Source organism: Canis lupus, chromosome 7, assembly GCF_048164855.1.
Source record: "Canis lupus baileyi chromosome 7, mCanLup2.hap1, whole genome shotgun sequence".
Lineage (NCBI taxonomy): Eukaryota > Metazoa > Chordata > Mammalia > Carnivora > Canidae > Canis > Canis lupus.
In genome coordinates, this window is record NC_132844.1 from 71,527,287 (window position 1) to 71,555,246 (window position 27,960).

The 27,960-nt window shown below is 47.5% G+C and overlaps 4 protein-coding genes, 1 long non-coding RNA gene and 2 other non-coding genes across 17 annotated transcripts; 4 read left to right on the top strand and 3 right to left on the bottom strand.

Moving 5' to 3' along the window:
- Positions 1-1,449: 1,449 nt before the first annotated feature.
- Positions 1,450-10,569, bottom strand: NFKBIL1 (NFKB inhibitor like 1). 3 transcript variants are annotated; one of them, XM_072833773.1, is made up of 4 exons: positions 10,444-10,569; positions 9,099-9,375; positions 2,435-2,656; positions 1,450-2,257 (listed from the first exon to the last, which is right to left on the bottom strand). In XM_072833773.1, exons 2-4 carry the CDS (start codon positions 9,361-9,363, stop codon positions 1,671-1,673), a joined length of 1,074 nt encoding a protein of 357 aa, XP_072689874.1. In that variant the 5' UTR covers positions 9,364-9,375; positions 10,444-10,569; the 3' UTR covers positions 1,450-1,670. The 3 variants fall into 3 exon arrangements, with proteins under 3 accessions (XP_072689874.1, XP_072689873.1, XP_072689875.1); XM_072833772.1 differs by lacking the exon at positions 10,444-10,569 and adding an exon at positions 9,725-10,374; XM_072833774.1 differs by lacking the exon at positions 10,444-10,569 and adding an exon at positions 9,485-9,674.
- ATP6V1G2 (ATPase H+ transporting V1 subunit G2) lies at positions 9,100-12,847 on the top strand. 2 transcript variants are annotated; one of them, XM_072833775.1, is made up of 3 exons: positions 9,100-9,312; positions 11,108-11,208; positions 11,709-12,847. In XM_072833775.1, the coding sequence occupies exons 2-3, from the start codon at positions 11,149-11,151 to the stop codon at positions 11,880-11,882; spliced, it is 234 nt and encodes a 77-aa protein (XP_072689876.1). In that variant the 5' UTR covers positions 9,100-9,312; positions 11,108-11,148; the 3' UTR covers positions 11,883-12,847. The 2 variants fall into 2 exon arrangements, with proteins under 2 accessions (XP_072689876.1, XP_072689877.1); XM_072833776.1 differs by lacking the exon at positions 9,100-9,312 and adding an exon at positions 9,992-10,920.
- LOC140637334 (uncharacterized) lies at positions 12,841-16,134 on the bottom strand. Its single transcript, XR_012034507.1, has 3 exons — positions 15,486-16,134; positions 13,968-15,160; positions 12,841-13,611 (listed from the first exon to the last, which is right to left on the bottom strand). It is a non-coding gene; the product is annotated as an uncharacterized lncRNA (long non-coding RNA).
- On the top strand, positions 14,029-26,593 carry DDX39B (DExD-box helicase 39B). 8 transcript variants are annotated; one of them, XM_072833768.1, is made up of 12 exons: positions 14,029-14,354; positions 14,466-14,644; positions 15,831-16,173; positions 16,976-17,103; positions 17,400-17,492; positions 20,787-20,970; positions 22,064-22,182; positions 24,480-24,611; positions 25,378-25,487; positions 25,587-25,731; positions 25,869-26,016; positions 26,342-26,593. In XM_072833768.1, exons 3-12 carry the CDS (start codon positions 15,963-15,965, stop codon positions 26,356-26,358), a joined length of 1,287 nt encoding a protein of 428 aa, XP_072689869.1. In that variant the 5' UTR covers positions 14,029-14,354; positions 14,466-14,644; positions 15,831-15,962; the 3' UTR covers positions 26,359-26,593. The 8 variants fall into 8 exon arrangements, 6 of the variants coding, with proteins under 6 accessions (XP_072689869.1, XP_072689870.1, XP_072689868.1 ...); XM_072833769.1 differs by having other exon boundaries at positions 14,121-14,354; positions 14,453-14,644; XM_072833767.1 differs by having other exon boundaries at positions 14,149-14,354; positions 14,453-14,644; positions 15,961-16,173.
- On the top strand, positions 15,351-15,425 carry LOC140637437 (small nucleolar RNA SNORD83). Its single transcript, XR_012034550.1, has one exon. It is a non-coding gene; the product is annotated as a small nucleolar RNA SNORD83 (small nucleolar RNA).
- On the top strand, positions 21,022-21,098 carry LOC140637438 (small nucleolar RNA SNORD83). The gene has a single exon (XR_012034551.1). It is a non-coding gene; the product is annotated as a small nucleolar RNA SNORD83 (small nucleolar RNA).
- MCCD1 (mitochondrial coiled-coil domain 1) lies at positions 26,580-27,846 on the bottom strand. Its single transcript, XM_072833778.1, has 2 exons — positions 27,602-27,846; positions 26,580-27,103 (listed from the first exon to the last, which is right to left on the bottom strand). The coding sequence occupies exons 1-2, from the start codon at positions 27,764-27,766 to the stop codon at positions 26,918-26,920; spliced, it is 351 nt and encodes a 116-aa protein (XP_072689879.1). The 5' UTR covers positions 27,767-27,846; the 3' UTR covers positions 26,580-26,917.
- Between the last annotated feature and the right edge of the window lie 114 nt (positions 27,847-27,960).

A 27,960-nucleotide genomic window follows, 5' to 3' on the forward strand; every position in this document is an offset into this window, starting at 1 on the left:
TAACTTTTGTAGAAGGGCAAAGATGTGCTTAAAAGCCAGAAAAAAAATCTGGATGGAGGAGCAAATTTGGCTGCCAAAGGTTTCTAATGCTTACCTCTCGACCCCCCAGCTTAGGGATCCTAACTCCAGCAACCCCAACTCCCCCCACTCCCAATGTGGGCTCTTTGCATGCCACTTCCGAAATCTCCGGCCTGTGAGAGGAACCGGACGCCTGGGTTGCTCACAGCTCGCAGACTCTTCTCTGAATCACAGCAGCTTCCTCTCACAGGATCTTTCTCACCAGCCCTTCCTCCTCCTGACCCTGAACAGCTGCCTGGTCTGGGAGGCTTTGGGTCTCCTGGCTGTCTTCTCCCAGGTCCCTTGCCCACTCTGCATACCCCTGCTTCCACGGGCTTCCCCTCCCTATCCTCTATTGCCCTCTGCTTCCACTCCTGGGATCCTCCTGAGTAAACCAGGGCTCCAAGCCTGGAAAGTAAGTTCCTGATTCATAAGATGCTCTGATGTAGAGTTGTGCAGATTGCACAGGCCGGCGCATGCCTGTACTTTCCTTTCTTTTCACGGAGTTCCTTGTTGTGTCCTGGGGGATGGCAGTGGGGTTTGGTACTGTCTACAGGTCTGGGGAGCTGGAGTGGAAATGGAGTGTGAACAGGGAAGGGGATGGCGCCAGACCCTCTCCCTCTGCTCCTCAGGACCTTTCCTTCAACCTCAGCACAAGAGGTCTATCTGGAAGGCTGAGCTGAACTGCCCAGAGATGAATTCCAGGGGTGCGATGGGAGCAGAAGCTGGAGAGGACCCGCGCCCTGGAGGATACAGAGGACTGAGGAGCTCCAGGGGAGATAGCTTTGGGTGTGGATCTCTAGTTGCCCAAGAACAGACAACCCAGGTTACATAATTTGGCTCTTTCCATCTCCTTCCCCTGCTCCTAATTTTAGCAACCAAAATTCCACTCCCCCCCCCCCCCCAGGGCTCTTCCTCTGTCCATTCTGCTTCTATTCCATCCTCCCACAACCTCCTCAGGGCCCCCAGCTCCAGCTGCCCCCAATTCAGAGCATTCAGTGACTCAGCAAAGGGAAAGCCCTGTGTTGGGGGAGGGGGTGTTAAATGGGGAGGAGGATGTGGTTCTGCCTGGGGAACTGGGGAGAGGAGGGAAACTGGCTTTGTTCCCTTTTCTGCCTCAGTTCACATCTATTTTTCCAGTCATTGACTGCACAGTGGAGGAGCCCAGTGCAGGGAATGGAGTGAGACTGGTGGGCATACTGGGTCTCCTAAGGGCTGCCTCTGTGGGTGGGCATGCAGGGCCCTCCTGGCTCCAGCTGAGAGCACATCTTAGTGTGTGCGTGTGTGCTGCAGGTGTGTAGGAGCTGCGGGTTTGGGCAGGCGGGGTAGGAAAGAGATGTCATGTATGATGAAAACCACAGCAATGGAAAAAGGCAGAGGAGACACAGGGAGTGAGATGTGGAACCAGGTCTTATTAGGAAATGGAGGTGCCAAGCAGCAGTGGTGGTGGCCCATATCCTCCCCACTCCCACTCAATACAAATTTTGCTCCCACCCCATATCCTTCATCCTGTGGCATTGGCCTCTTCCTCGTCATCCCCATACTTGACTTTCCCCTTCCTATGGCCCTGCCTCTAACACTGTGTTCCCTGCAGTTCTCACTCTTTCCCTAGATCACTTGAGGGCCTCCGCATGGCGATTCAGGGCTTGAGAAAGGGCCGTCACGGCCCCCATCACGCGGCCCAGCTCCCAGGTCTCAATCTGGCTTCGGAATCGCTGCAGAAAGCGGTCAGGGTGCCAGCGGACCTGCTGGACCCTTAAGTACCTCCTCAGAGCCCCCTGCTCCTCCAAGGGGGGGCCCCTGGCCACCAGGGCTGCTGCCATGGCCTCTGGGTCCCCTCCCCCAGGGCACGGCCAGGGCACATCACCAAAGCGCCAGAGGCTGCCTCTCCCTGCTCCTCGTGGGTGCTCTGCGCTGGGCCCAGCCCTGGCTGGCTCTGGCCCTCGGTCCCCACGAGCCTCCTGGGCCCTCTGGGCTCGGCTCTCACGCAGTTCTTCCTCCTTGGCCCGGGCTCGCTCTCGGAAGAGCCGCTGCTCCTCCTCCTGCTGTTGCCAGCTGTGATTGGAACCCTCGGCCCGTGGGGGTCGGCAGGCTCCCTGTGTCTCGTGCTGCTGCTGGTGCTTCTGGGCGTGTTCCTGGGCCAGGCGATCTGACCAGGCTGAGAAGGACTCAGGTTCCTGGGTCTCATGGGAAGCGTCATCTGTTTGGGAGGGCAGGATGAGGGTAGCCAGGAAAATGCTGTGAGAAGGTGATAGGCAGGAGGGGCAGGAGAGTACAGAGGAGGGGGTACAGCGGGCCAACGGGAGCATTCATGCGGTGGTACAGGAAGAGCGGTCAAGGGAAGGAGGGCAGCTATAGATGGGGATGGATTCCTTACCTTCAAACCTCCCAATCACCTCCTGCCACTCCTCCTCCAGCTCTCCCTGCAGCTTCTGCCTCCATTCCCGCTCCTTAGAGGCCTCGTCTTCTTCTTCCTCTTCAGCAGAATCCCAGGGGGGTCCCCAGCCCAGAATTTGCCCAGGGGTCTCCCCATCCTTATTCTTTATTCCCATGGCAGAGGGGCAGCGACTCAGTAGTGGCAGGAAGAAGTCCGTGTAGGCTGTTGGTGGAAGAGCAGTAAGCAGACGTTAGCTGGGACTCCCACTCCTCGGCAGGACTGCCATCTTGAATCCTGTGGGTCACTCACTCCCTTGGTCTTAGAGCCATGGAGAGTTGCCCACGTGGTAGCCTCCTGGGTATTAGGAAATCACCATCACTGACAAATATTTACTGATAGTTTACCGCATGTGTGATAAGCATGGTAGTTTAAAATATTCTAGTCTGCGTCCCTACAAACAATTTTATTAGTGTCCACAAATATAGGAGTCCTACTATGTTAAGTGACATTTTGCAGGCTGCTTCCAGCCACCCTGGGCAATGTCAAAAACCTCTATGTATTTCATATGAAAATGTTGTCACTTTACAACTCTTATTGTGTTTCTCACCCAAAACTGTACTTCAGACTGTAAAATAATTGAATATTTTACTCTGCACGATTATAAACATACGAATAAATAACAGAGACCTTTACATATTGCTGCTCAATAAACTGAGTAAAATAAATGTTTTCAGGGGAATTTCTCTCAGCCAACCTCATACAGGGCATACTGGGAGGGGGGTGAGGAGGTATGAGGGTCCAGACTAGCAACGAGTTCAAGCCATAGAAATGTTCCTAGCAGCAAATCAAGTTCTTTCCAAATGACTACTGATGTAGGGCAGGAGAAAGGGGCTGAGATTTAGGGTCTTGCCCAGGGGCTTGCTGACAGGAGGCTGGGGTAAACAGAAGCAGGACTGATATTCCTGAATTCCTCTCTTCCCGAGCCCTGACCTACTGCATCCATTCTAGCGTAAGCTGAAGGTCAAGCTGTTCACTTTACTGCCAACCCAGTGCTCTACCCCTGGCCAAGCCCACCCACTATGGCTACCAAGCACCTCTTTCACTGCAGGGATAGAGGAAGGTGAGTGAGGCACCCTCCCTTCCTGTGGACCTACTTTCTCTCCCTAGGGCAGGAGGAAATGGGCCACCAGTCCTTAAATCTTTACTTTGTGGTGCTGCAACATACTGGTCACCTGGCAAAAGGATGGACAAGGGAAGGGTCGTCCTGTCACTGCTAGGGAGGTAGGAAGACAGAATGGGCCCACCTTGGCTGGTCAAGGCCTGTTGCCCCTCACTCATCACGCTTGGTACTTGAGTGCTGCCCAGCTCAAACCACATCAGGATGAGAGGAGGGGCTATGTCTCTTTACTACTGACATGACCTATCACAGCGCTCCCAACTTGTCCCACCCAACATATACCTAGTCCTGTCTTTCAACTGCTTATTCCCTGACAGGGTTCACAGCAGGTATGAAGGTGGGTGGGTGTTCAGACTTGCATAGGAGGTTTTTAAATTCATAGGCTCTAAGGAGTAAGGCTTCCAACTATAAAACATGGCAAGTAAAATATGGTACAGAATATTCAATAGCCACTAAAAATGATGTTTGTGTGTGGAAAAAGCTGGCTAAAAACCTATACATAGGATCCAATCACAATTGTGTAAAATAAGGGGCTAATTCCTATGGCTGAAAAAAAAAATAGGCTAGAAGGAAATGTGTAAAAATCCTAGTCTCTGGGTGGTAGGACTATGGGTGGCTGTCCTCCAATCTTACCTGGGTAACATTTTAATGTGAAAGGGATTTAACTAATTTGAAAAATATTTTATTTTTATTTTTTAAAAAGATTTATTTATCCATTCATGAGAGACACACAGAGAGAGAAAGGCAGACATAGGCAGAGGGAGAGAAGCAGGCTCCATGCAGGGACTCGATCCTGGATCCCGGGATCACAACCAGAGCTGAAGGCAGCCGCCCAACCACTGAGCCACCCAGGTGTCCTAAATCTTTTCTTTTTAAAGAACGAAGAATAAATTTAATCTTGGTAACAGTTTATTGTGGTCCCTTTCAGTCCTGTCTTGGTGCATATAAATGCATACACAGAAACAAACAAACAAACAAACAAACAAACAAAATGCATACACAGGATGACTTTTTTTTCAGAGATGTGTAACCAAGCTATATGTTTTTGTTTGGCAACTTGCTTTTTTCACCTGATGTCTCATTTGTATTTTTCCACAGGAGCATAAACAAGTCTACCTCATTCTTTTTTATGACTGTGTAGTGTTCCGCTATGTGTATGAAATAAACATCTCACCACCCCTGGTCAAGAGACTTTGTTTCCAAAAATGTTTGGCCTCCTACGTGTCTTTGTAGACTCCTTACAGTATTTCTGTGGGGTAGATTCTCAGAAGTGGAATTTCTGAGTCAAAGAACATGTGCGATTTTACCGATTTGCTCTCAAATTTGTGCCAACATACACTCCTACAAAGAATATGAGTGCATGTGTCATCCTTTACCAAGATTATCACCAACTAACCCTGTAATTTTGCTCATCAGATAGATTAAAAAGATGACTTTATTAATGAAGTTTTCTTTTTTTAATACGTTTTTTGGCTTTTTCCTTTTTTAAAAGATTTTATTTTTAAAGATTTTATTTATTTATTCATGAGAGATACAGAGAGAGGGACAGAGATACAGGCAGAGGGAGAAGGAGCTCCATGCAGGGAGCCCGATGTGAGACTTGATCCCAGAATCATGACCTGAGCTGAAGGTAGATGCTCATCCACTGAGCCACCCTGGTGCCCCCCTTCTTTCCATTTTTTAAAGATTTTAAGTAATCTGTATACCCAATGTGGGACTTGAACTCATGATCCTGAAGATCAAGAGTAACAAAACAGAGCTACGTAGCTGAAACTGCAGTTTTGTGGTTGTGCTGTGGTAGGAAAGGCTGGAAAGGCGAATGGAACATACGCCAGAAAATGGCTCAGTTATCTGCCAAATAGGGCCACAGCTTACTCCTACTGTGCAGGTCAAAGTGAGTAATGGATGGCAGTTGTCTGGTACTGTGCTGGCGCAGAGCAGAAGTGCGGTGAATGTTACATCAAAAGAAAAAAAAAAAGCCGTCTGGCTTTGGACTTCATTCTTTTTGCAAAGTCTGTGAGAAAATGACCCACTGTTTCTTAATGTTCACCAATACTCGTGTGTAGAGAATGGTTATTGTCTGACTAAGGTATGTTTATATGGGGGCCTTTGACAGTTAAGACCACTTCCCCTTGAGGTGATGGGTCCCAAAAGGAAGTTACCAAAAGCCATTCACTAGCATCTCATTGGTTGTGATCACAGAGCCCAGTCAATCCAGCATCAACTGCCTCATCCCTCGAACCTAACAGCTAACATAGCTAACGTGGGAATGGGGGAAAACCTCCCCTTCCTTAGGGGATCCTGGGTCATTTCATTTGTTCAAAGAAAATATTTGCATTTTAAGACCTAATGGTCTCTAAAGCAGTTTGAAGCTGACTATGATGAGCCATTTACCAAAGAGCCAGAAGGCCATCTGGTGGCATGGCTGTCAGAGGAACAGGAGGAAGTAAGGCCTGAGAGGATCCCAAGGCTTGGGAGTGACCCAAGTACGGGGAAGACAACAACCTGTTGGCTATTAGATTGCAGTAAGTTCCTGAACCTTCTAGACACTGTTTCGTCTTCTGTAATAGGATAACAGTATTGATCTCATATGCTTCTTAGATGTCAATATAATGAAAGAATATCCTACCATACTATGAGAGATCTTTTTATTACCCCCAAAGCCATAATTGGATAATATAAGAATACAAATAACAATACTTCTCACTTGGCGACTGCCAAACCTGTACCAAGTGCTTGCCTCATTTAATTGTCACAGCTTCCATTTTAGAGAGACAAGTTACAAAATAAAAAACTCCAGGATGCCTGGGTGGCTCAGTGGTTGAGTGTCTGCCTTTGGCTCAGGGTGTGATCCTGGAGTCCCAAGATCAAGTCCCACATCGGGCTCCCTGGATGGAGCCTGCTTCTTCCTCTGCCTGTGTCTCTGCCTCTGTCTCTCTGTGTCTCTCATGAACGAATAAATAAAATCTTAAAAACAAAATAAAAAAAAAACTTAATAATAATGAAAAGAGGCAAATTAGGGTCATGGAAGTTAAGTTGCATGTCCCTGGTACATAGCCTATAAGTGTTAGAGGCTGAATGAACAGGACTGAGATTTGTCACAGGGTTCTCTGCTCTCTTGCCATGTAAAATGTCAGCTGTCAAATTAGATGCTTACATTTTGCAAACCTCCTCTGTTTAAGTTTAAAAAAAAAAATTGAGGGATACCTGGGTGGCTTAGAGGTTGAGCATCTGCCTTCGGCTCACAGCGTGATCCCCAGGTCCTAGGATTGAGTCCCACATCCGGCTCCTTGCAGGGAGCCTGCTTCTCCCTTTGCCTGTGTCTCTGCCTCTCTCTCTGTATCGCTCATGAATAAATAAATAAAATCTTTAAAAAAAATCTGAATATGCCAGCCTATCTCACTATGTTAAGGGGAATTATTATTATTATTATTTTAATATACTTTTTAAAATATTTATTTATTTACTTATTTATTTACTTATTCAGAGAGAGAGAGAGAGAGGCAGAGACACAGGCAGAGGGAGAAACAGGCTCCATGCAGGAAGCCCGATGCAGGACTCGATCCTGAGTCCCCAGAATCACACCCCGGGCCGCAGGCAGTGCTAAACCGCTGCGCCACCGGGGCTGCCCTGTTAAGGGGAATTAAAGAAAAGAGGATTTTTTTTTTTTACTCTATGAGGGAAGTTTTTGGGGTAAGAGGGGTTTCTGTTGGGGAGCTGGAAGATGGCAATAGGAGCAATCATACTGAGGTAAGGTTGTTCATCCCAACCCAGGGATCTTCCTCTAATGTTCTTATTCTAGAAGAAAAGTCTCTACGAGGCTTTATTTTCCTAAAGGCTATTATCTCTACAGAGCTGCTTCCACAGTCAATAGGTCCCCATCTGAAACCCTCAGTGTCAAAGGTCTTTCAGAACTCAGATTTGGTAGAGCTGATCTAAAGTACATACACTGTGTATTAAGTAGCCTAGAGGGCCTGGGCAGCTCCAGTAACCAAACACATGAAAGACACTGCAGAGAAATGTACGGATATCGACAATTAGTAGGATAAAAATGAATCACAGTCTCATTTTAGTTCAGGTTGGGTTTTCTCACCACACGGGTCTGCTGGCAGACTGATGAGAAAAATGTTTGGCTCTTAGTGCTGTTTTTTAGTTGTTTTGAATGTTTTTTTTTTTTTTTTTAATTTATGATAGTCACACACACACACACAGAGAGAGAGAGAGGCAGAGACACAGGCAGAGGGAGAAGCAGGCTCCATGCACCGGGAGCCCGATGTGGGATTCGATCCTGGGTCTCCAGGATTGCGCCCTGGGCCAAAGGCAGGCGCCAAACCACTGCGCCACCCAGGGATCCCGTTTTTTAGTTGTTGTAGAACTGAGGGTAAAGGGTATGGATCTGTTGATAACAGGAACAACACTGGCCAGCATCTACTGAGTGCTAATCACATGTCAGGTGCTCTAATTACACGTTGTGTCAGGTGATTCTCTAAACATATGTGATGGCATGGGCGCTGTGAACATGGGCACTATGACTGAATAATCCTATAATGTATACAACAGTCCTCAAGAGTACAGATGGTCTAGCCAGGCTGCCTGGGTTCTAATCCCTGCTCTACCACTTTGTGACTGGGTGACTTTGGCCAATTACTTAACTTCTCTGTGCTGTTTTCTTTTCTTTTCTTTTCTTTTTTTTTTATTTATGATAGTCACAGAGAGAGAGAGAGAGAGAGGCAGAGACACAGGCAGAGGGAGAAGCAGGCTCCATGCACCCGGAGCCCGATGTGGGACTTGATCCCGGGTCTCCAGGATCGTGCCCTGGGTCAAAGGCAGGCGCCAAACCACTGCGCCACCCAGGGATCCCCTCTGTGCTGTTTTCTCATCTGAGAAACCAGGGATAATATTAGTACTTATTGTGACGATTAAATGAGCTGTTTTGTGAGAAGTACCGGCACATACACAGCAAGAGCTGCTGTTAATAGTATACGAGGGCAAACTAAGCCTCAGAAGTTTAGTAAGTCGCTCAAGAATACACAGCTAAGTGTGGCACTGGGATCCGAACCCAGGCAACCTAACTGCAGAACCTACCCTCTCTCTCACTTTTTGCACTGTAGGGGAACACCAGTCAAGTGACAAATTTGCAACTCATCTAGAAAGATGGGAAATTTGAAGTTGCTGTTTTGAGAATGCTGGGCTCTTGGGACAATGGTAGCTCAGTGATGTAAAGTCAGAAACGACTGCCACATGCCAATGGGGTCAACTACCTTCCTAGATAGAAGTAGCCGATTTTTCAACGATTGGCCTTCATCTCCTCCCCGTCAGTTAGGGGCTCGCTCGTGGCCTTGTTCCCCAGCAGGCAAACCCACCGTCCGGGCCCTGGCGCGCAGTGGTGTGCAGCGCCCTGTCCCCAGCCACGACCTTGCTCCCCAGCAGGCGGACTCCCCGTCATGTCCCCGGGTCACGACCTTGTTCCCCAGCAGGCAGACTCACCGTCCGGGCCCTGGCGCGCAGCGGCGTGCAGCGCCGTGTCCCCGTGGCGGTCCTGGTGGGCAGGGTCCGCCCCCAGCCGGAGCAGCAAGCACAGCGCCGGGGCGTCGTGGCGGGCACAGGCCCGGTGCAGGGGTGGGGGCTGCCCGGCGTCGACATCGAGGCCTGGGTGTCGCTGGAGGAGGGCCTGGGCCCGGACCAGCCGCCCCGCGGACAGGTAACGACGGAAGCGACGCTCTCGGCGTTGGCGGCGGGACCCGGAGGCCATGGACGTCTTGGGCTGCGCACGGAGGACGAAAGGCAGTGGTCAGGGTCCCGCCGGCTCTGACATCCCCGCCCCTCCCCGCGCCCCTCCCCATCGGCAGGAATCGGGCCTCTCCCACTCTCACCCCTTTACCACACCGTGGGTCTGAAGAAAATCCTGAAGGGGGCTCGGGGCACAGATTTTTTAACGTAAAATTTGAGAAAAGGACAGATAATTGCTTTGAGGCTCACGAGCCCAGGTAATATTTAATAAGACTTTGAAAAAGGCGAATGAAAAATGATGGGGAAAATTGTTATCAACAAAACCCTGAATTTAAAGTCACAGATAATTTCAAATAACGATCTAGAAATGGAACACGATGTACCCGGCAGACAGATGTGGAGGCTTCTCCCGCTGGGGCCTGGGGGGAGGGGTTATTCATCAGACCTGCCCCCCGCCCCCTCAGCACCCCCGGAGCTGCAGGCCCGAGGCCTGGGTTTAAGATGCTCCGAGGAAGGAGGCGGGAAGGGCGGGACGCTCTAGGCGGCCGGAAATGGCGCAAGCCGAGACGCAGGTAAGGCCGGAAGGGAACGCGCTACCGGATGTCCTCTCTCTCCGAGGGGGCGGGCGTGTGTGTGTGTGTGTTTCCTCAGTCTGGCCTCGGGGGGAAACTTGGGAACTTAAGATAAGGGTCCGCCTGAATCCGGAAGACTGGACCATAGACAAGGAAGAGGAGCCGAGCACGGGAGGGGGGGACACAGCGACTTAATGTATCCTCCCCTCCCCCAACCGGGAAGAGAGGAGACGGTTCAGCGATAGACGAAAAGAGAGAAAACGGAGAAAAGATTAAAAATTACAGTGAAAACGCAACACTAAAACTCAAGCCACAGCGAAGCCAAGAACAGGGACAGATAAAAAAAAAGGCATGTGTGAAAGACATAAACAACCGTACGAGAAGGCATTGAAATGGATGCATAAATTAGACTTGGGAAATATGTAGAAAAAAAGAGAGAAGGAAACGGGAGGGAGAGCGAAAAAAGGAAGACAAATAGGAAGAATTCAGAGAAAGCCAGCATCCTCTTCTCCCAAGACACACTTTCTTACTTGTCACCCCATCTTCAACCCCTCTATGCCCCCTTCTCACTCTTCTCTGCCCCTGCCCCCATTCCTGGATGTTCGACGGCGAAAACGCGGCACCTGCTGTGCCCGCGGCGGGCAGCGTTGGGCCTGGCCTCTGCTGCCCCCAGGTGGTCCTCCTAGGTACTGCCGGTGCGAGAGGGAGAAGACACCAGCCATCCATGGGAGGATCAATTTGGGGGAGACACCTGGTGCAGGAGGCTGAGCAGAACAGGGGAGCACTAAGACCCAGGGGTAGTGGAGGACTGCAGCAAGGAGCTGGTGGAAGGGGAGGATTTCGGAGGGTGCATGTGTAGTGGTGGTGGGGGGAGCCACCTGGTACCTCTGTAGCATCCAAAACAGCATCAGCCATAACCACAGAAATGGCCAGTCAGTCCCAGGGTATCCAGCAGCTCCTGCAAGCTGAGAAACGGGCGGCTGAGAAGGTGGCAGATGCCAGAAAGAGTGAGTCTCCTCTCCCTTTGGAGTCTGGAAAGAAAATTGGGGTGGGGGGGGACAGCAAACATATGAGTCCCTGGGAAAATCTAAGGCTGGTGGGAGAAAGCTGGGACTGGGATGGCTGATTGGGAGGGAAGAAATGGATGGTGTTAGGGGGTCTATCCCCACCCCCCCTCCTTTCTTCTGCTTCCAGGGAAGGCCCGGCGTCTGAAGCAGGCAAAGGAGGAGGCACAGATGGAGGTGGAGCTGTACCGCAGAGAACGAGAGCAGGAGTTCCAGAGCAAGCAACAGGCGGTGAGTTGTGGGAAAGTTGAGGTGGGACCCCAAGGTGCAAGGTGGTGGGTGTATATGATAAGGTGTGTACAGGGTGGCTCTACAAGAAAATAACATGATAAAGGGCTGAAAGGGACCCTTAGCAAGGACCACATTATTGATAAAGATGTGTGATAAGAGAATCTGAGAGTTTTGAAAGAATTGAACAACTTGGGGGAGGATTGCCACTGTCTACATGGAATATGATGTCATTTGGGGTGGAAGGCAGAGTTTTACGGTTATGTGTGGTAAGGTAGAGGGGATTTTACTGTTTTTGGATGCAGTTGCATGTCAAGTCTCAGAGGAAAGGGAATTGTGTTGCTTTCTTTGGTGTCTGGATATTTTGATGGGATGGGGATGGTTTTGGCAAGGGCTTTTCTTCCTGGTTGCTCCAGAATCTTTCCCTCCACATGCCTGGACCCTTCTTTCTCTGTTTTCTGCTTTTGCCTTTCTCTCTTCCATCTCTTTCCCAATCCCCCCAGGCCATGGGCTCCCAGGGGAACCTGTCGGCTGAGGTGGAACAGGCTACCAGACGCCAGGTGCAGGGCATGCAGAGCTCCCAGCAGAGAAACCGTGAACGCGTCTTGGCCCAGCTTCTTGGCATGGTCTGCGACGTCAGGCCCCAGGTCCATCCCAACTACCGGATTGCTGTCTAGGATCCACCGCAGGGCCTGACTCTTCCCTTCCAGGTCCCTTCCTCAAAGAAATCCCCCAATCAAAATTACCTCCCACCATCTTCACTGGTTCTTTCTCATTTTCTCTCCATTCCCGGGAAATTCTAGGGGCAAGATCCAATAATTCTGTGAAATTTAGCAAGATAACTTGCTCAGATCTGAATCTTATTGTTCTTTAACCTTCAATGGGAACTTGTAAACTCCCAAGTCACCCTCACCCGACCCCTCTTTGAAATTTGCAGCATGGAGAAGTAGGGATATGTAAAGCACTTGGGCTTCAGAGCCTGGCAGGCTTTGGTCCTTTTCCTAACCCTGCCACTTGCTGGGACAGGATAAGCTTCTTAACCTGTAGTCCAGTGTCCTCCTCTACAAGATTGGAATGCTAATGATGATGATAACAATAATGATGATACCTACCTCATGGGGTTGCTGCAATGCTTAAGAATCACTCTGTAAAGGGCGGGCGTAGCATGGTCTCTGGCATGTAATAGTTGTGATTCATTAAATGGCAGCCCTATGATATTATTACCACTCCCTGCCCACCTGCCAAAACCTAAACACAGCTATTTCCTCACGTTTGTCAATGGCTCTCTAATTCTACTCGTTCATTGTGAACTAGTAATTCTCTGAAGAATTAGTTTTTCCCACCTCTCTTTTCCCAGAGACTATATGGTCCATGAAAAAGAATGAAGACCTAGTTTAGCCTCTCTATTATGGTTCCAGGAAGATGTTACATTTCTTAGTCTTTCTTTTGTCTCTAAGTTGGTCTTTCTCTTTATTGGATTTCCTCTTTCCCAATTTCCCCAAAGACCCACCAGATGCTCACTTTCCTGAGATCTAAAGTGATGCTGCATTCCCTTGTATGCATGGCTTTTCTTTCTACATCCTCAATACCTTCCCCTATGTAACACTGAAAAAGTGTCAATAAAAAACTATGGACAAATCAATTTGTGTGTGGAAGCAGCTTCCTTTTACTTCATCATTTCTCATTTTCAGACACCCTCTCTCGTGTCTTATTTATGTATTCCCCAAATACCCAAAAGGGTTGTTCTTTAAAACTTGTTGGAAAAACAGAAGGAACTGGTGTGTTATTTTTCCAAAGTGAGAAACATGTGGTTACTCATTGGGAACCTGAGAACTATAGATGGCAACTGTAGTGAAAAGCTACAGTGTCTGAACAAGCGCTCTTTGCCCCTTATCTTTATTTTTCTTTCTTTCTTTCTTTCTTTAATTTTTATCTCTCACACACAGAGAGAGAGAGGCAGAGACACAGGCAGAGGGAGAAGCAGGCTCCATGCACCGGGAGCCCGACGTGGGATTCGATCCCGGTCTCCAGGATCGCGCCCTGGGCCAAACGCAGGCGCCAAACCGCAGCGCCACCCAGGGATCCCCTCTTTATTTTTCTTAATGACATTTATTACTACTTGACATTTGCTTATTTGTTTTCTTCCCTGGAGTGGAAACTCTGTGATGACAGGGCTGTTCACTGAGTCTCCAGATCCTAGGTTAGCACTCGACATAAGGTAGGCAGTGGATAAATACTGTTGAATCGACGGATACTTAGGGTTGGAAAAACCGCCCTTCTACCACACGATTCTTGGGTCACCGTTCTCTTGGACACGGTGTTTTCTCTCAGAAAACAATCCCTGCTTCACCAGACCGAAGACTTGAACCAATGAGGTAATCCACAGTGTAAATATTAACCAGACTCCTTCAGCAGAGAGGCAGGATATAATAGAGAACAAAAGGTATTTGTATCCTGGCTTTGTCAGCTTACTAGCTGTTTGTTACTTTGGACATGCTGCTTCGTTTGCTTGTTACAGGCTGGGACTAATGGTACCTATTCCTTAGTGTTAGATGATTAACTGTGGTCAAGGGCCAAACGTTTGCTGTCATTTTTGTGGACATCACATCTGACTTATCTAGCATATCAAAGACGGGGGTATCGAAGGTTTCATTCAGGATAAAATTCAAGGTGAATAATGGGGCTGGCCTGCTGGAGGCGGGGTTGGCGACATTCTGATTGAAATAATATTTATGGGATACTGTGTAACCCTCGAGTCCTACCATTTATTTTTAACACCTGGAGACGATCCAACCCGTTGGTTGCAGAACACCTTCTTGACTCGAATTTCCTGCCCATCAGTCAATTACACCGGCCAAATTATTTTGGGAAGACACCGCCCACCGTCTCCACCGCTGGGGAAGGGGTAGGGGAGGACCCGCGGGCGCAGCGCCGGCTCACTCCCTCCCCTCAGCTGGGGTCAGACTAGCTCCAGCGAGGACGCGCCGGTCACCTTGACTACCGGGCGGAGGACCCCGTGGGAACTCTCAGCCCCGCCAGCCTGTTGCCGAGCGGGGCGCCCACGGAGGGGTGACCAGAGAGAAGACCTGCCGGCAAGAACCCGAGGGAAGAGGTGAGGGACGCGGAGTGGACGAGGACAGAGAAAAGAGGTAACAGTGGGAGACGATGCTAGTTTCCTTCAAGGCTTTTGTTACTTGCAGTAGCGAAGGAGTTAGAAGTGCCTTTAAAAAAAAAAAAATTCACACAGGCGTTTTCTAAAGGCAACCTCGGAGCGCGCGGAACTCTCGAATCTGAAAGGGTCTTCTTCCGGTCTCCTGCGCCTGCGTGCTGGCAGGCGGGAAGGCGAGGCGCCTGGGAGAGAGAAGGCGAAAACCGGAAGTGAAGGCAGAGTCCCTCTTTCGTCGCTGCTGCCGCCGCCATATGCGCTCGCCTTGCTCAGGTAAGCTTTGGCCTTCGGTATCATCCGCCTCCATCTGCGTTTCTTTGCGGCCATCCTGTTCCCTGGACTCCTGATACCCCTTCCACAGGCTATAGTCTGGTCCTTGGGGCCTAGTTGGGTCATTATTTCTATTGCTTGCATCCCTTTTCAGAGCTCTTAAGAGTTTCTGGAGGGGGGGGTAGCGATGCTAGGGGGCCCAATCCAAGATGGTGGCCCCAGCGCCATTGTGTTCCCTTCGCTCACTGCTTCTTCGCTTGGGCTTCTCGTTTATCCGAGGCCCTAGCTATGGTGAGAGGCGGCGTAGATGTCCTCTAGTCCAGGGCATTTGCGGAGGGCGGGGCTCCTTTCACTTTTCCTCTCTTCTGTGGGTCCTCTTAATGGCCCAAGGTGGGAACTGGAGGAGGAGCCGACTACTGAGCCTGGTTGGACCCTTCTGTGAGCTCACCAACCATCACTTGGAACATTTTCCACTTGTTCATGCGTGGTGTCATGTCGGTTATCGGAGAGGAGTCTGATCTGAGGAGTAACAGAAGACCCTTTGCTATAGTTCCTGGTAGAGCTGGAGCGAATGCTGTCTCTCTCTCGTTCTATGGAGAAGAGACGAGTACTTTCCCGTCCCAGCCACGTCTTCTGTATCCCCTCCCCCACGTTACACGGGGACCCCTTAGACACCGGGAGGTTCCTGAGGAGTGGGAGGTGGATGGCAGCCACATGATGTTATTTCGAGGAGTGAGCGCTTTGCGCTAGGATGACCTTAATCTATCACCAGTAACTGATGGCTGCTTTGTTAGGGAGATTACTAGGAAAGCAGAGAGGTCCTGTGAGGATTTTCAGCACTTACCTTGTCATCTCCATTCTTCACTCCGTTGTCCTACTTTGCTTTTCGTTACCCGTTTTTCTTCATTACTGTTGCTTACAGATGAGGAATTCATGGGCTGGTTGTCCCCTTCCTACTTCCTGCTTAATGCTATTCTGATCCTAATTTTGTTGAAAAGTTGTGTCTCAACCACCTCACTTGGGACCACTGTGTTATGTTTGCTGTTGCTTTTATGTTTTGTGTTCCTGTTAGTTTTATCCCCAGGTAAAGGGGTCACAGTTTAGGGAAAGTGGGAAGAGTGTGGGGATGGAAAAGAGGGGCGAAGGCTCTGCTCCTGACTAATAAGTCCTCCATCTATTTTTTTCCTAGCTCTTCTATCACAAACTAGGGTATTTTTTTTTTTTAACTGTTGCTCCAGCCCCCACTCTCCTCCTCTGTTTTTACTTATTCTGCGTGAACCCATCCAGAGACCCATCTCCTTCTCCCCCTGCCGGCCCAGTTATGGCAGAAAATGATGTGGACAATGAACTCTTGGACTATGAAGAAGATGAAGTAGAGACAGCAGCTGGGGGAGACGGGTCTGAGGCCCCTGCCAAGAAGGATGTCAAGGGTTCCTACGTCTCCATCCACAGCTCTGGCTTTCGTGACTTCCTGCTGAAGCCAGAGTTGCTCCGGGCCATTGTTGACTGTGGCTTTGAACATCCATCAGAAGGTAAATTTTCTGCAGGTCATAGTGTTCACTAGGCTCTCTAAGGATACAAGAAAAAGGTGTGTTAAACAGTCACTTAATGTAATAACGTTCTTATTTAGGCTACTTTAGGAAATAAAGGTCAAAAACTATTTCAGCAGTAGGAAAGATTTATATAGATTGGTTTTTTTGTTCACGATAACATGAAAAGGCTAGTGACCTAAAAGCAACTTAGAGGTTTGTGCTTGTGACCAGCATTTATTCTTGTCTACTTGTTATTAATTTTGTTGTTTAGGTTTCTAAATTTGAATTTCCTGAGAGGACTGGTTGGACCTTTAGTCTCTCCCTGTTGGGCCAGGCCACCTCTGGTCTCTGGAAATCTTCATAGCTGGTCTAAAATGGGTGGCTTCTGGATCAGCTACCAACCCCTTCAGAGTTGCAAGGTTTTGTAGCCTTAAAGCAAGGGAAGCTAAGTAGGAGAAATGGCTTGGGGCAGGCAGTCACATGTCCTGGATTGTTACAGATCAAGGAAAGTCGGGACAGAGTCAGAAGCACCAAAGGTGAACTGTTGGTAGGTGCAAGAGGGTTGTTTGCAGTTTGTGGGGTGGGGGGAGGGCACTGGAGTTGGAGGAGGCTAAAGCTAGAAGGAACTAGGAAGGTCTATCTGGTTTTGAGATAAATCTGAGGGAGCAGAGAGGTAGAAGGGGTCTGGAAATTGATAACCATTTAAGAAGGGGTGGGAAATGGGTTTGACATGGTGAAAAAAGGTTGTGGAGTTATCTGGAGACTGAAGTCTAATTTATCTTTTTTCTCCCCCTGCTTCTAGTCCAGCATGAGTGCATCCCTCAGGCCATTCTGGGAATGGATGTCCTATGCCAGGCCAAGTCAGGGATGGGAAAGACAGCAGTGTTTGTGCTGGCCACACTACAACAGTTGGAGCCAGTTACTGGACAGGTACACTTGGGGAGAGTGCTATGGAAGACATTTTTGGTTAGGAATATTGGAGAAGGGTGTTTTGTCTCAGCTGTGTGATGCTTTTAGAGCCATGAGTGTTTGTGGCTAAGATGAACTCTGTCACCTTTGACTGATGGCCCTGGGGGATATTACATAGTAATCATGGGGTTAATGGTTTAGATCTCAGAATTGAAGTAATTTATGATCTGTCAGATGTGCTTTTGTGACAGTTGGTTCCCCAGAGGGGATAGTAAGTATATACTGTTTATCTCCATGTACTCCCCCCTCCACCCAAGGTGTCTGTGCTGGTGATGTGTCACACCCGGGAGTTGGCATTTCAGATCAGCAAGGAGTATGAGCGCTTCTCTAAATACATGCCCAATGTCAAGGTAAGCCAAGATAAACCTGGGAGAGTGTGGGGAGTTGGAGACATTGAAGACTTGTAGACCAGCAGTCTTCATTTTCTCAGATGATTAATTAACTTTATATGAAGGTCATTTACTTGTAATAGCTGGTCAGTTTCTGCAAACTTTGGTGTGCAGGAGATTTACATTCTATGGTTTACTTGAATACACATTGCAATTTCTGATATGTTCACTATATTCCAATTTTGGAGAAGCTAGTTTGTTCTTAACACATCATGTTAATATAGCTAGCAGCGGAAGACTGCATGGAATGGGTTCTGGAGGATGTTTACCACAGTACTACACTTGGGTTTACTACTTTTTTATACTGACTTTGAATGATTTCATTGTGCTTTGGTTGACAGTTTGAGAATTCTAGGATGTGTGCAAGAGAAAGCTGGAAGCTTCAAAATATCTCTTTAAGTGTGTGGTGTGTGAATTTTGAGGATTCTTTAAAATGGCAGAAAATTGAAAGATATTTAGGGGCCACAACAGACGAGGTTTGGGCGGTTTTCCATATATGATCTTGATTTTCATAGTATGGTTCCCAGACCTCTAGTTAGAGCATCATTTGGAAGCCTGATGGAAATGCTGATTATATGGGTACCATCCCAGACCTAACTGAGTATAAACATGCATTTTATTTTATTTTGTTTTATTTTATTTTATTTATTTATTTATTTATTTATTTATTTATTTAATTTATTTTTTAAACATGCATTTTAATACAATCTTCAGGTAATTGGAGTTTGAGAAGCGCTGATGTGTATAACCTCCTACCTTCCTGACTAGGATGTGGTGAAAAACAGTACTTTTGTTTGGATTGTTGTGATATTCTCCTGTTACTCATGTGTTGAGTCCTAGCCCTAAACTAAAAATAGTAATTCTTAAAAAAGATTTTATTTAAGCGAGCAAACACACACGAACGGGATGGGGTCGGGTGGGGAGGGAGGTCTAGGGAGAGGGAGAAGCAGACTCCCCCTCTAAGCAGGGAGTCCCACATGGGGCTATATCCCAGGACCCCTAAGATTGGGACCTGAGCTGACACTTAGCGGACTATGCCACCCGGGCACCCCTAAATTGGAAGTAGTCTTAAGAACCAAAGTAGTAATAAATAACAATGTGGGGGTAAACATGCAGTAAATATGCTGAAGTAATAGAAGGTTCATGATGAAAAGATTTGTGTTCTCTTACCTCTAATCGAACTTCATAGAAGGTAATCATTTGTTAACCTTTTTTTTTTCGTTATGGTTCTGTGACACCAAGTATTAGGTACTATTCTCTCGTTTTATAACCTTATGAGTGTTTTTTATTTCTTTTCATGAGAGATTGGTTGCGATTTTTTTTTATATTTGAAGATTAATTCTTTAACAATAATTTAAGTGTCATATCTCCTTATGTTGTAGCTATCCTTAGCATTTCTTTTATGTCCTTTCATTGAGCAGGCTCGATGGCCTATTGATTCTAAAAAGTGGAAAACCAGAAAATGGTTTCCACTGTTATGACCATTGAAACATTTATTGTTGGGCTCATTAGTGAGTGAGGATTGTATTTTGACCTCTGTAGGTCCAATTTAGCAGATTATGCTGCTCAAAAGAGATTTTTTTTAAAGTTTATTAGTTTTTTTTAATCTCTACATCCAGGATGGGGCTTAAACTCAAAACCTTGAGATCGAGAGTCACATGCTCTTCCAACTGAGCCAACCGGGCACCCCAAAACAATATTTTTGGTGTTAAGATCAAATTGTCGTGACATTTTCTTACTTTTCTTTAAAATTGTGCTAAAGTGACTTGTCTGAGGTTGGGCTAGTTTTTTTTTTTTTTTTAACATTTTATTTATTTATTCATAGAGACACAGAGAGAGGCAGAGACACAGGCAGAGGGAGAAGCAGGCTCCATGCAGGGAGCCTGATGTGGGACTTGATCCCAGGTCTCTGGGATCACGCCCTGGGCTGGAGGCGGCGCTAGAGGCGGCGCTAAACCCGGCGCTAAACCCGCTGAGCCACGAGGGCTGCCCAAGGTTGGCTAGTTTTACATAATATCCTACCTCTGGATTTGTCTGGTTACTCCCTTATGGTATTAACTTGTTTTTTTTTTTTTTTTTTTTTTTTTTCAGTATTTCCTAACTCAAATATGTATTTGAAAGCTCAACTAATTTAAGTTAAACATTTTTGGCAAGAATTGTTCAGAGTTGATACACTGTATATTTCCTGTTCTTCAGCAGACTTGGTTGTCCCATAATTAGTGCTTTTAGTTTTATCATAACAGTCTGATCTTGTAATTGATTTTTCATTCTTTGAAGCTGGAAAGCAGTTTCTGGTGTTATTCGATACTATAATAATAAGGCTCAGATTCTCAACAAATACTTCTGTAACGTTTTTTTTTTTTTTTTTTTTTTTTTAACTTTTTTTATTTATTTATGATAGTCACAGAGAGAGAGAGAGAGGCAGAGACACAGGCAGAGGGAGAAGCAGGCTCCATGCACTGGGAGCCTGATGTGGGATTCGATCCCGGGTCTCCAGGATCACGCCCTGGGCCAAAGGCAGGCGCCAAACCGCTGCGCCACCCAGGGATCCCCCGTAACGTTTTTAATACGGAGTAGTATGTGTAGCTTAAATCAATAATTTGATAGGGTTTGTGCAAAAAGGCATTTGAAAATCTGAGTTCAGAAGCACTTGGATGGCTTAGGTGGTTGAGCATCCGACTCTTGATCTTGGCTCAGGTCTTGATTTCTGGGTTGTGAGTTCACACCCTGATTGGGTTCCACACTGGGCATGGAGCCTACTAAAAAAAGAAAAATCAGAGTTTAGGAAAATTTGATGTTCTATGAGGCATTTTGTGGTACTTTGCACTCTGGTGATTTCTTGCTGTCCTCTTTTTTTTTTTTTCAAGTTTTTTATGTATAATCTACACCCAACGAAGGGCTCAAACTCATGATCAAGAGTCACATGCTCTACTGACTAAGCCAGCCAGGCACCCCTTGCATTCCTCATTCTTGGAAGTCTGGCCATAGCACTGTGGGAAGGAAGATTATTAGATTAAGTCAGAAGAATGCTAGTCCTAACTACCTTGATTAGCCACATAACTTTAGGCAAGACACTTTTGTTTCTTAGCTTCAGTGTTTGGGAAACGTAATAAGAATTTTAGATTTGCTGACCTTTGATGTTTCTTTTAGCTTTGAAATGTTCTAAGAATTCATGTAGATTAAATTTAAAGGGTGGGAACTGGGGAGATTGGACTCTTTCCTTGTGAGACCGTATTTTCTCCTGGGTTAATACAGGTCGCGGTGTTTTTTGGTGGTCTGTCTATCAAGAAGGATGAAGAGGTGCTGAAGAAGAATTGCCCGCATATTGTTGTGGGGACCCCTGGCCGCATCCTCGCCCTGGCTCGAAATAAGAGCCTCAATCTCAAACACATTAAACACTTTATCTTGGATGAATGTGATAAGATGCTTGAACAGCTCGGTGAGTGACAGTGCTGGGGTGAAGCTAGTGATCTGGGAGTTGCTCTTTAGAGCCAAATGATGTTTATTTGATAGAGGAGCACTTTAGTGCCAGGACGACTCTTAATCTATCACCCATGACTGATGGCTCTGGCTCTCCTGTTGGTTTTTGTTAGGCTTTTTAAGCATCCTTGGTGATCAAGGGGAAGGGTGTTTTGTCCTTTCTTTCTGTGATGGAGAGTTCTTTTTTCTTTGAGGGGATTAACTTTGCTGATTTTTTAGACATCAGTCACACCACTGTTCTTTGCCTTTATAGATTCTTATGCTGGGTAGATAAACTGGGGAGATAAACTGAAGGAGGAAGACCATTTACTTTCTGGCATCCCCTGCACATATATCAGAATTTGTAACTGAATAGACTTAAGTGCTAGGATTAATGTGGAGAGTTTATGGGATTTTCTGTAATTCAGTGTTCCACAAGAAAGGAAAATTGTAACTCACATTTAATAAATGAGTGGAAAATTGGAACTCACATTTAATAAATGAGGGAGTGGGGATGGACTTAGCCCCAGGGATAAGTAGTTCCAAGTGATCTTCGGTTATTTTAGATGGTGAACTATAAGATGGGCTCTGGGTAGAGGTCTTATTTGCCTGGCTGGATAGGACAGTGATCCAGAGGAAGCATGGACTAGACTTTGACAACTAGAATATAATTATGTGTGCAGTATTTGTAGACAGTTGGGGTGTGGGGAGAAAGTAGGGAGAAGGGCCTTGTAAAGCATCTCTCAAGGGTCTTAGGTTTGTGAGCCTCTGCAGTAGACTTCATCTCCATATCATACTTGTGAGATTTGGAGTTTCATTATCTTCTTGCCTGGCTAAAACACATAGTGCTGAAATTTGGTTCTAGGTCTTTATTTGAAATTTTCCATGTGTTACTGCAATGGATGTGATTTTACGGTGGTTCGTGTAAATAGAGTACCTGAGACAAATCTTTGTGGGAAATGGCTCTTGCTTACCTGTTTCCAGCAGTTTCACCTCACTGGGGAGGCTGTCTCCGGTCTTTGTCTATGACATTTCCTTCTTTCCTTCTAGGATTTTTTTCCTTTTTCTTGTAGACATGCGTCGGGATGTCCAGGAAATTTTTCGCATGACCCCCCATGAGAAGCAGGTCATGATGTTCAGTGCTACCTTGAGCAAAGAGATCCGTCCTGTCTGCCGCAAGTTCATGCAAGACGTAAATACCCTTCTACCTTCTCTCCCTCCACTCCCCGCCCACTGCCTCCTCCCCTTCTGCGCCCTCTTCCTCCAGACTCCCTTGTCCTTCAAATGCCAAGAAGGGGGCACGTGCCCATCTGGGAGTGATGACTCCTTGAAGAGACACACAGAGGCAGAGACAGCTAGTGTTAGGGTCTGCGCGGGTGCCAGGGAAACTCCGGAAGACTTGGTCGGGTTAACTTGAGAGCGGGTAGTGTTCGACCTTTTTTTTTTTTTTTTTCATCACAGCATTTTTGAACCTCTTCTTCCTTTTTGGGGGAGGGCAGGATTTTCTGCCCTACTACCCACCCGTCGTCTCCTACATACCCCTTTACAGCCACGCACCCTCAAGGTGGCATGGAGCAGACAGTTGGAGCCTTCTGCTCCCCAAAACTCAACCCCCCGGTGGCAGGAGAGCAAGAGAGGGACAGACAGATGGCAGGGCATGTCCAAAAGAAGAGCAAACAGCACAAATGAATCCGCTCCCTCCCCACCTCCAGGGGTGGGGGCCTTTGGCACCTCAGTCCCCGATCCCTTACTCCTTCCGTCCATACCTCCTCGCACCCATCCGGAATCTCGGCTGATGTGAGCCGGCAGCGGAGAAGCACCATGGAACGGCGGGGGAAATGCAGACGGCACCCAGCGGTGGATGGCGGCAGCGGAGGCCGCGGGGAAACCTGACCAGGAAGCTGAGGACCAAACCAGCCTCTTTTTCTGTTCCCGGTTTTTTTCCTGAATCCAAGGCGTGCCGTGCTCCCTGTTTTTCCCCATATGTGTTGGGGGGAGGGGTGTCCTGAAACGGGGGGTAGTTTTTTTTCTTTTTTAAAACAATTTTTTAATACTCCAAGGAGAGGGATATGGGAAAAGTAATGTGAGGAGCTCCACTTGGATGTAACCAGGTGGGTGTTAGGGTTTGGCACTAGACGGGCCCTATTGTATAAACAGTGCAGTGTATTCTTTCTTATCCTGTACTGCTCCTTCCCGTGGGATGTCAGTTACCTTTAGTTATACTTGGGGCTAGATTTGAAGGAGGCCATGAAGCTTCATTTTGAAAAGCCTGCTTTTGCAAGCCTGCTTTCTGGGATTGGGCTTCTGGTTCTCTCCCGTGCCACTCATCCTTTCCTGAAACCTTGGGCCCTGGGTGTTCATGTTAATTATGTCCCCAGGTTAGTGAAGAGTGCTAGGAAACTTGGACTCAGGAGTTGAGTCTTGTGTCAGTTTGTTTTTTTTTTGCTATCTTCCTCCCCTTAAAGGGTTTTATGTGTGCGTGCGTGTGTGTATGTGTGTGTATATACATATATACATATATATGTGTGTATATATATATATATATATACATATATATATTACAAGATGGTTGTATATCTGCTGCTCTGAATTTGTTTCTTAACACCATTTATTGGTACTGTCCATGTAACACTAGTTGATTTGACTCCTAGTTCAGAGACCAGTGCCATCTGAACTATTCCCTTGTGGTCTGAGGGCGAGTTGTTACTCATCCTGAGTAACTTTTCATGGTATTTTTGACTATGTTCATTTTAGCATTCTGATCTTGACAGATAATCCACCCTCCTGATGTGGATCTGATTCTCTTAGTTGTTTGGTTTTTTCCTTAATATTTTATGTATTGATTTGAGAGAGAGCAAGCACAAGCAGGTGGAGGAGCAGAGGGAGAGGGAGAAGCAGATCCCCACTGAGGAGGGAGCCTGACTCGGAGCTTGATCCTAGGACCCTGAGATTATGACCTGAGCCGAAGGCAGACGCCTAACCGATTGAGCCACCCAGGTGCCCCCTGATTCTCTTAGTTGGGAGAATACTCAAATGGAGCAATCCCTGTCTTCCCCTCTATTTTTACAACCAATAGTGGTGGAATTCCTGACCTCGAGTCACCATGTCCACCAATTCCCAGGTGTTTGGATTACATTTTCCCTTTGGGGATCCTCTCCCATTGTTTTCTTTCCTCTGCTACCTCCTTTTGAGGTCATGGCATCTTGCCATTGGGTGGTCTCACTGCTCCTTTTCAAACTCCTTGCCAGGTTACCTTCCCGTGATACTTGGGCAATCTTAAAACAACTGCTAGGAAGGAAATTAGAGCTAACGTGGAAGAGACCACATTAAAATGAGGATATTTTTGGGGGTGTGGTGGGGTTTTCAGTCTTCTCTTTTCCCATCCCCCAATGGGGTGTTTTGGAGATCAAGTTCCTCCACCCCCCCAGGTTTAACCCCCCCACTCTGCCCTCCTCCCGTTCCCCCCCTACTCCCCCCTCCCTCCCCCAGCCAATGGAGATCTTCGTGGATGATGAGACGAAGCTGACGCTGCATGGGTTGCAGCAGTACTACGTGAAACTGAAGGACAACGAGAAGAACCGGAAGCTCTTTGACCTTCTCGATGTCCTTGAGTTCAATCAGGTCAGTTGTTCAAAGTCCAGTAGGGGGATGAGCACGTCTCCAACTGTAGCAGAAACCTGGTTAAGTACCTTTTTGTTGAGGATATGACATAGGTGATGTGAGCGAGAACAGTGGGGAAATTACCTTCAAATGAAATTCTTTTAAATGAGAATTTAAGTGCCTTTGGTGCTGAGTGTGAACAAGATGGGAGCTGCTGTTCTGTTCTTTGGCTGTCACAGCCAGGTATTGAGTAAAGAAAAATCTCAAAATCCTTGAGAGGATTTCATAAACTTGTAAAAGTTCCAAAATATCTTGGGTTTCTTGGGTTTTTAAAATTTGTTTTTTCTTGTACTGTTTACTGAGAAGAAATGTTCCACTACTTTACCTGCTGTGGTTCGTTTGCACCAAAAACTTTCTAAAATTAAGGTAAATTGCATATGTTTGATGTTTTTGATGAGCAGAAACTACTCTCCACACTTTAAATTTTTTTTTTCCACACTTTAAATTTTTACCACTTTCATTTTTACCATTAGCTTCATCCTTGTCTCCCTAACATATCTGGTAGTTTTAGTTACTTTTCTCTGTATCTTCTCTTCAGCATGTCTGCTCAGGAAAAATCAGAACTGAGTGAGAAAGGCTAAGTTGTATTTAGAACAGAAGAGGAATATGTAATGGGGATTGGAGAAGTTTCAGGAAGAGTAAAAGAGTAGTTACTGAAAACTCTTCTCACACTTAATCTCTCACTTATCCCACATGGACCCATGTCCCCCAACTGTCACACACCCAGGTGGTGATCTTTGTGAAGTCTGTGCAGCGTTGCATTGCCCTCGCCCAGCTGCTGGTAGAGCAGAACTTCCCAGCCATTGCCATCCACCGAGGGATGCCCCAGGAGGAGAGGTAAGTCAGAAATGGAAAGATGTTTTGTGTCCTTGGGAAGGAAAAGAGACCGTTGAAGCGAAGGGACTCAGTATTTTTCTAATTTCCTTTCTCACGAAGGCTTTCTCGGTATCAGCAGTTTAAAGATTTTCAACGACGAATTCTTGTGGCTACCAACCTATTTGGCCGAGGCATGGACATTGAGCGGGTGAACATTGCCTTCAACTATGACATGCCTGAGGATTCTGACACTTACCTGCATCGGGTAAGCTCCACACCCACACGTGCATTCCAGTGTCCCCTCCCCCTGATTTTGTATCTTCATACCTGATAGCCTCTCCCTTCTTTTTGGATGTCTTCCTACTTCGGGATCTCCCAGGACTATCCTCTGTCTCCTTCCAGGTGGCCCGAGCAGGCCGGTTTGGCACCAAGGGCTTGGCCATCACATTTGTATCAGATGAAAATGATGCCAAGATCCTCAATGATGTGCAGGATCGCTTTGAAGTCAATATTAGTGAGCTGCCAGATGAGATAGACATTTCCTCTTACAGTGAGTATGGATCTTAAGAAACTGGCTCAACTCTTCAGTCTCCTTGTTCCTTAGTGTGTTTGTCTTAAATCCCATCATGTACACAAAGAGCCTCTAGTGTGTAACAGGCACTTAATTATGTCCTTTGGATCTTGATGCCCCTGCTGGGATGTTTAGTTGATCTGTATGTCTCTTTTCTTAACAAGCTAGTTTATTTTTCCCTACCCCCAGTCTATCCTTTGCACCCACAAACTACAGACATCTGCATGTAGTGGGGGGTGGGGGCATGTTTTCTGCCAGCCTTGCCTTTTCCATGTCTTGTAATTGTGCCATGTTTTCTCTCCAGTTGAACAGACGCGGTAGAGGACTTACCCACCCATTTTGGAATGTGACAGTCTGTCCCTCTTCAGGAGACGACAGTAGACATGGGGTGAAGGAGACACTACTGCCACCTACCCGTGACAACCCCCACCCCCCACCCCATGGCTTCCCCCTTTTGCATCACCACCACTCCTGAATCCCTGTTTCCTGAATTGTCGGAAATTTTTTTTTTTTTTTTAACAAAACTAAAAAACACATGCGTCTGTGGTGTCTGTAAGTGCTCCATGCCTTTATTGGGTTTGGGGTGAGATTAGGTCATGATTCAGTGTATATTCATTCTTATAAGGACTGTGTGCCCTGCTGTGGGGCTCAGGTCAGTTGGGAGGGATCAGAGGGGGGGAGGGGGATGTGACTAAGACTGCAGAAGCCATTGCTCCTTGCTACTTCAATTTCTGCCCTTTGTGAAAGTGTCTTCCCTTTTTTTTTTTTTTTTTTTTCAGTGACCTAGGAGGGGCTGGGATGTTTCTGACCCAAAGGCCCCAGTGTGGGTGGTGTGTAGTGTTTCCAGTGTTGGAAGGTAAAATGGGAACTGATGGAAAGTTTAGGCGTCTCCTAGGCTCTCCCGGTGTCTCCTCATCTGTTCCTTCAGCTTCTGGATCTTGAGCACCAGGGCCTGGGCTTCCCAAGCCCCTTCTTGCCCTTCCAGAAGAGCCTGGTACAGCTCCAGCTGCTGCTCCAGCAACTCCTCAGCTTGGGCCAGCTCAGCTGTGGGGCGGGGCCTGGGACCCTGAATGAGGGGGGCAGAGGGGAGGGAGCATCAGCCAGGGCAGGAAGCTGAGGCTTGCTGGAAGTCCGGTGTTGTGCCTCTCACATTTCCACCCCCTTTTATTAATAAGGTTCTCTGTACTGTGAAGCGAGGGTAGCTTCTGGTCTTAGGCATAGGCCTGTGGGGGGCAGTTTGCGGCTCAGGGGTTAAACTGGACTCCTTGTGCAAGGAAGGATATGGAGAGGAGAGGACTGGCTGTCCCTCCCCCCACCAAGAAATAATTAACTGTTAGAGGAGGGGAAATTCCTGGTCAAGGACTTCTTGGACTCTGCAGGGAGGGAGGGCTGTGGGGAGAGAGCCCTCGAGGTGTAGGGCGTGTGGGGAAACTGCTGGGGATCTGGGAGTTGGGACTAGTCCAAGGACTGGGTTGGGGTTGGTATCTATTTGGAACAGGCCTGTGAATATAAGATTAAAGGGATTCCTCCACCCCTCTGTCTCCCTACTTTTGGTGCCACTTACCCTTGGGGGTGACCTCTTCCCACTGCTTGTGGAGCTGGTCTGCTCTTTTGTGCTCGCCTTGGGGCTCTGGGAGCAGCACCTCCAGGAGCTCTGGGGGGCCAGGGGCCAGGAAGGCAGGAGCAGGCGACGGCAGCAACAGGAGAGCCAGGGCAGAGGGAGTACCATGGCTGGTGTAGCAGGGAGCTGTCTGAACTGCCCAACAGCCACCAGGAACTGGCTCCTTCCCTCCAGGCCTTGGCCTCGCTTCAGTGACTGGCCCTGCCCAGGGCCCTGCCCCTAACTTAACCTCCCTCCCAACCTGGCCCTAGACAAGACTGATGTGAAAAAGTTCCTGCCAGTTGAGGCAGAACTTGCTTTAT

Coding starts and splice junctions, on each gene's coding strand:
- DDX39B (XM_072833770.1), top strand. Junction 22,183..24,479: donor GCCGCAAGTTCATGCAAGAC/GTAAATACCCTT, acceptor TCCCTCCCCCAG/CCAATGGAGATCTTCGTGGA. Junction 25,732..25,868: donor CTGACACTTACCTGCATCGG/GTAAGCTCCACA, acceptor GTCTCCTTCCAG/GTGGCCCGAGCAGGCCGGTT.
- ATP6V1G2 (XM_072833776.1), top strand. CDS start 10,839: ATGGCCAGTCAGTCCCAGGGTATCCAGCAGCTCCTGCAAGCTGAGAAA. Junction 10,921..11,107: donor GGTGGCAGATGCCAGAAAGA/GTGAGTCTCCTC, acceptor TTCTGCTTCCAG/GGAAGGCCCGGCGTCTGAAG. Junction 11,209..11,708: donor TCCAGAGCAAGCAACAGGCG/GTGAGTTGTGGG, acceptor CAATCCCCCCAG/GCCATGGGCTCCCAGGGGAA.
- NFKBIL1 (XM_072833772.1), bottom strand. CDS start 9,781: ATGAATAACCCCTCCCCCCAGGCCCCAGCGGGAGAAGCCTCCACATCT. Junction 2,657..9,098: donor TGCGCGCCAGGGCCCGGACG/GTGAGTCTGCCT, acceptor TTCCACCAACAG/CCTACACGGACTTCTTCCTG. Junction 2,258..2,434: donor GGTGATTGGGAGGTTTGAAG/GTAAGGAATCCA, acceptor CCTCCCAAACAG/ATGACGCTTCCCATGAGACC.
- MCCD1 (XM_072833778.1), bottom strand. CDS start 27,766: ATGGTACTCCCTCTGCCCTGGCTCTCCTGTTGCTGCCGTCGCCTGCTC. Junction 27,104..27,601: donor GGAAGAGGTCACCCCCAAGG/GTAAGTGGCACC, acceptor CCCCTCATTCAG/GGTCCCAGGCCCCGCCCCAC.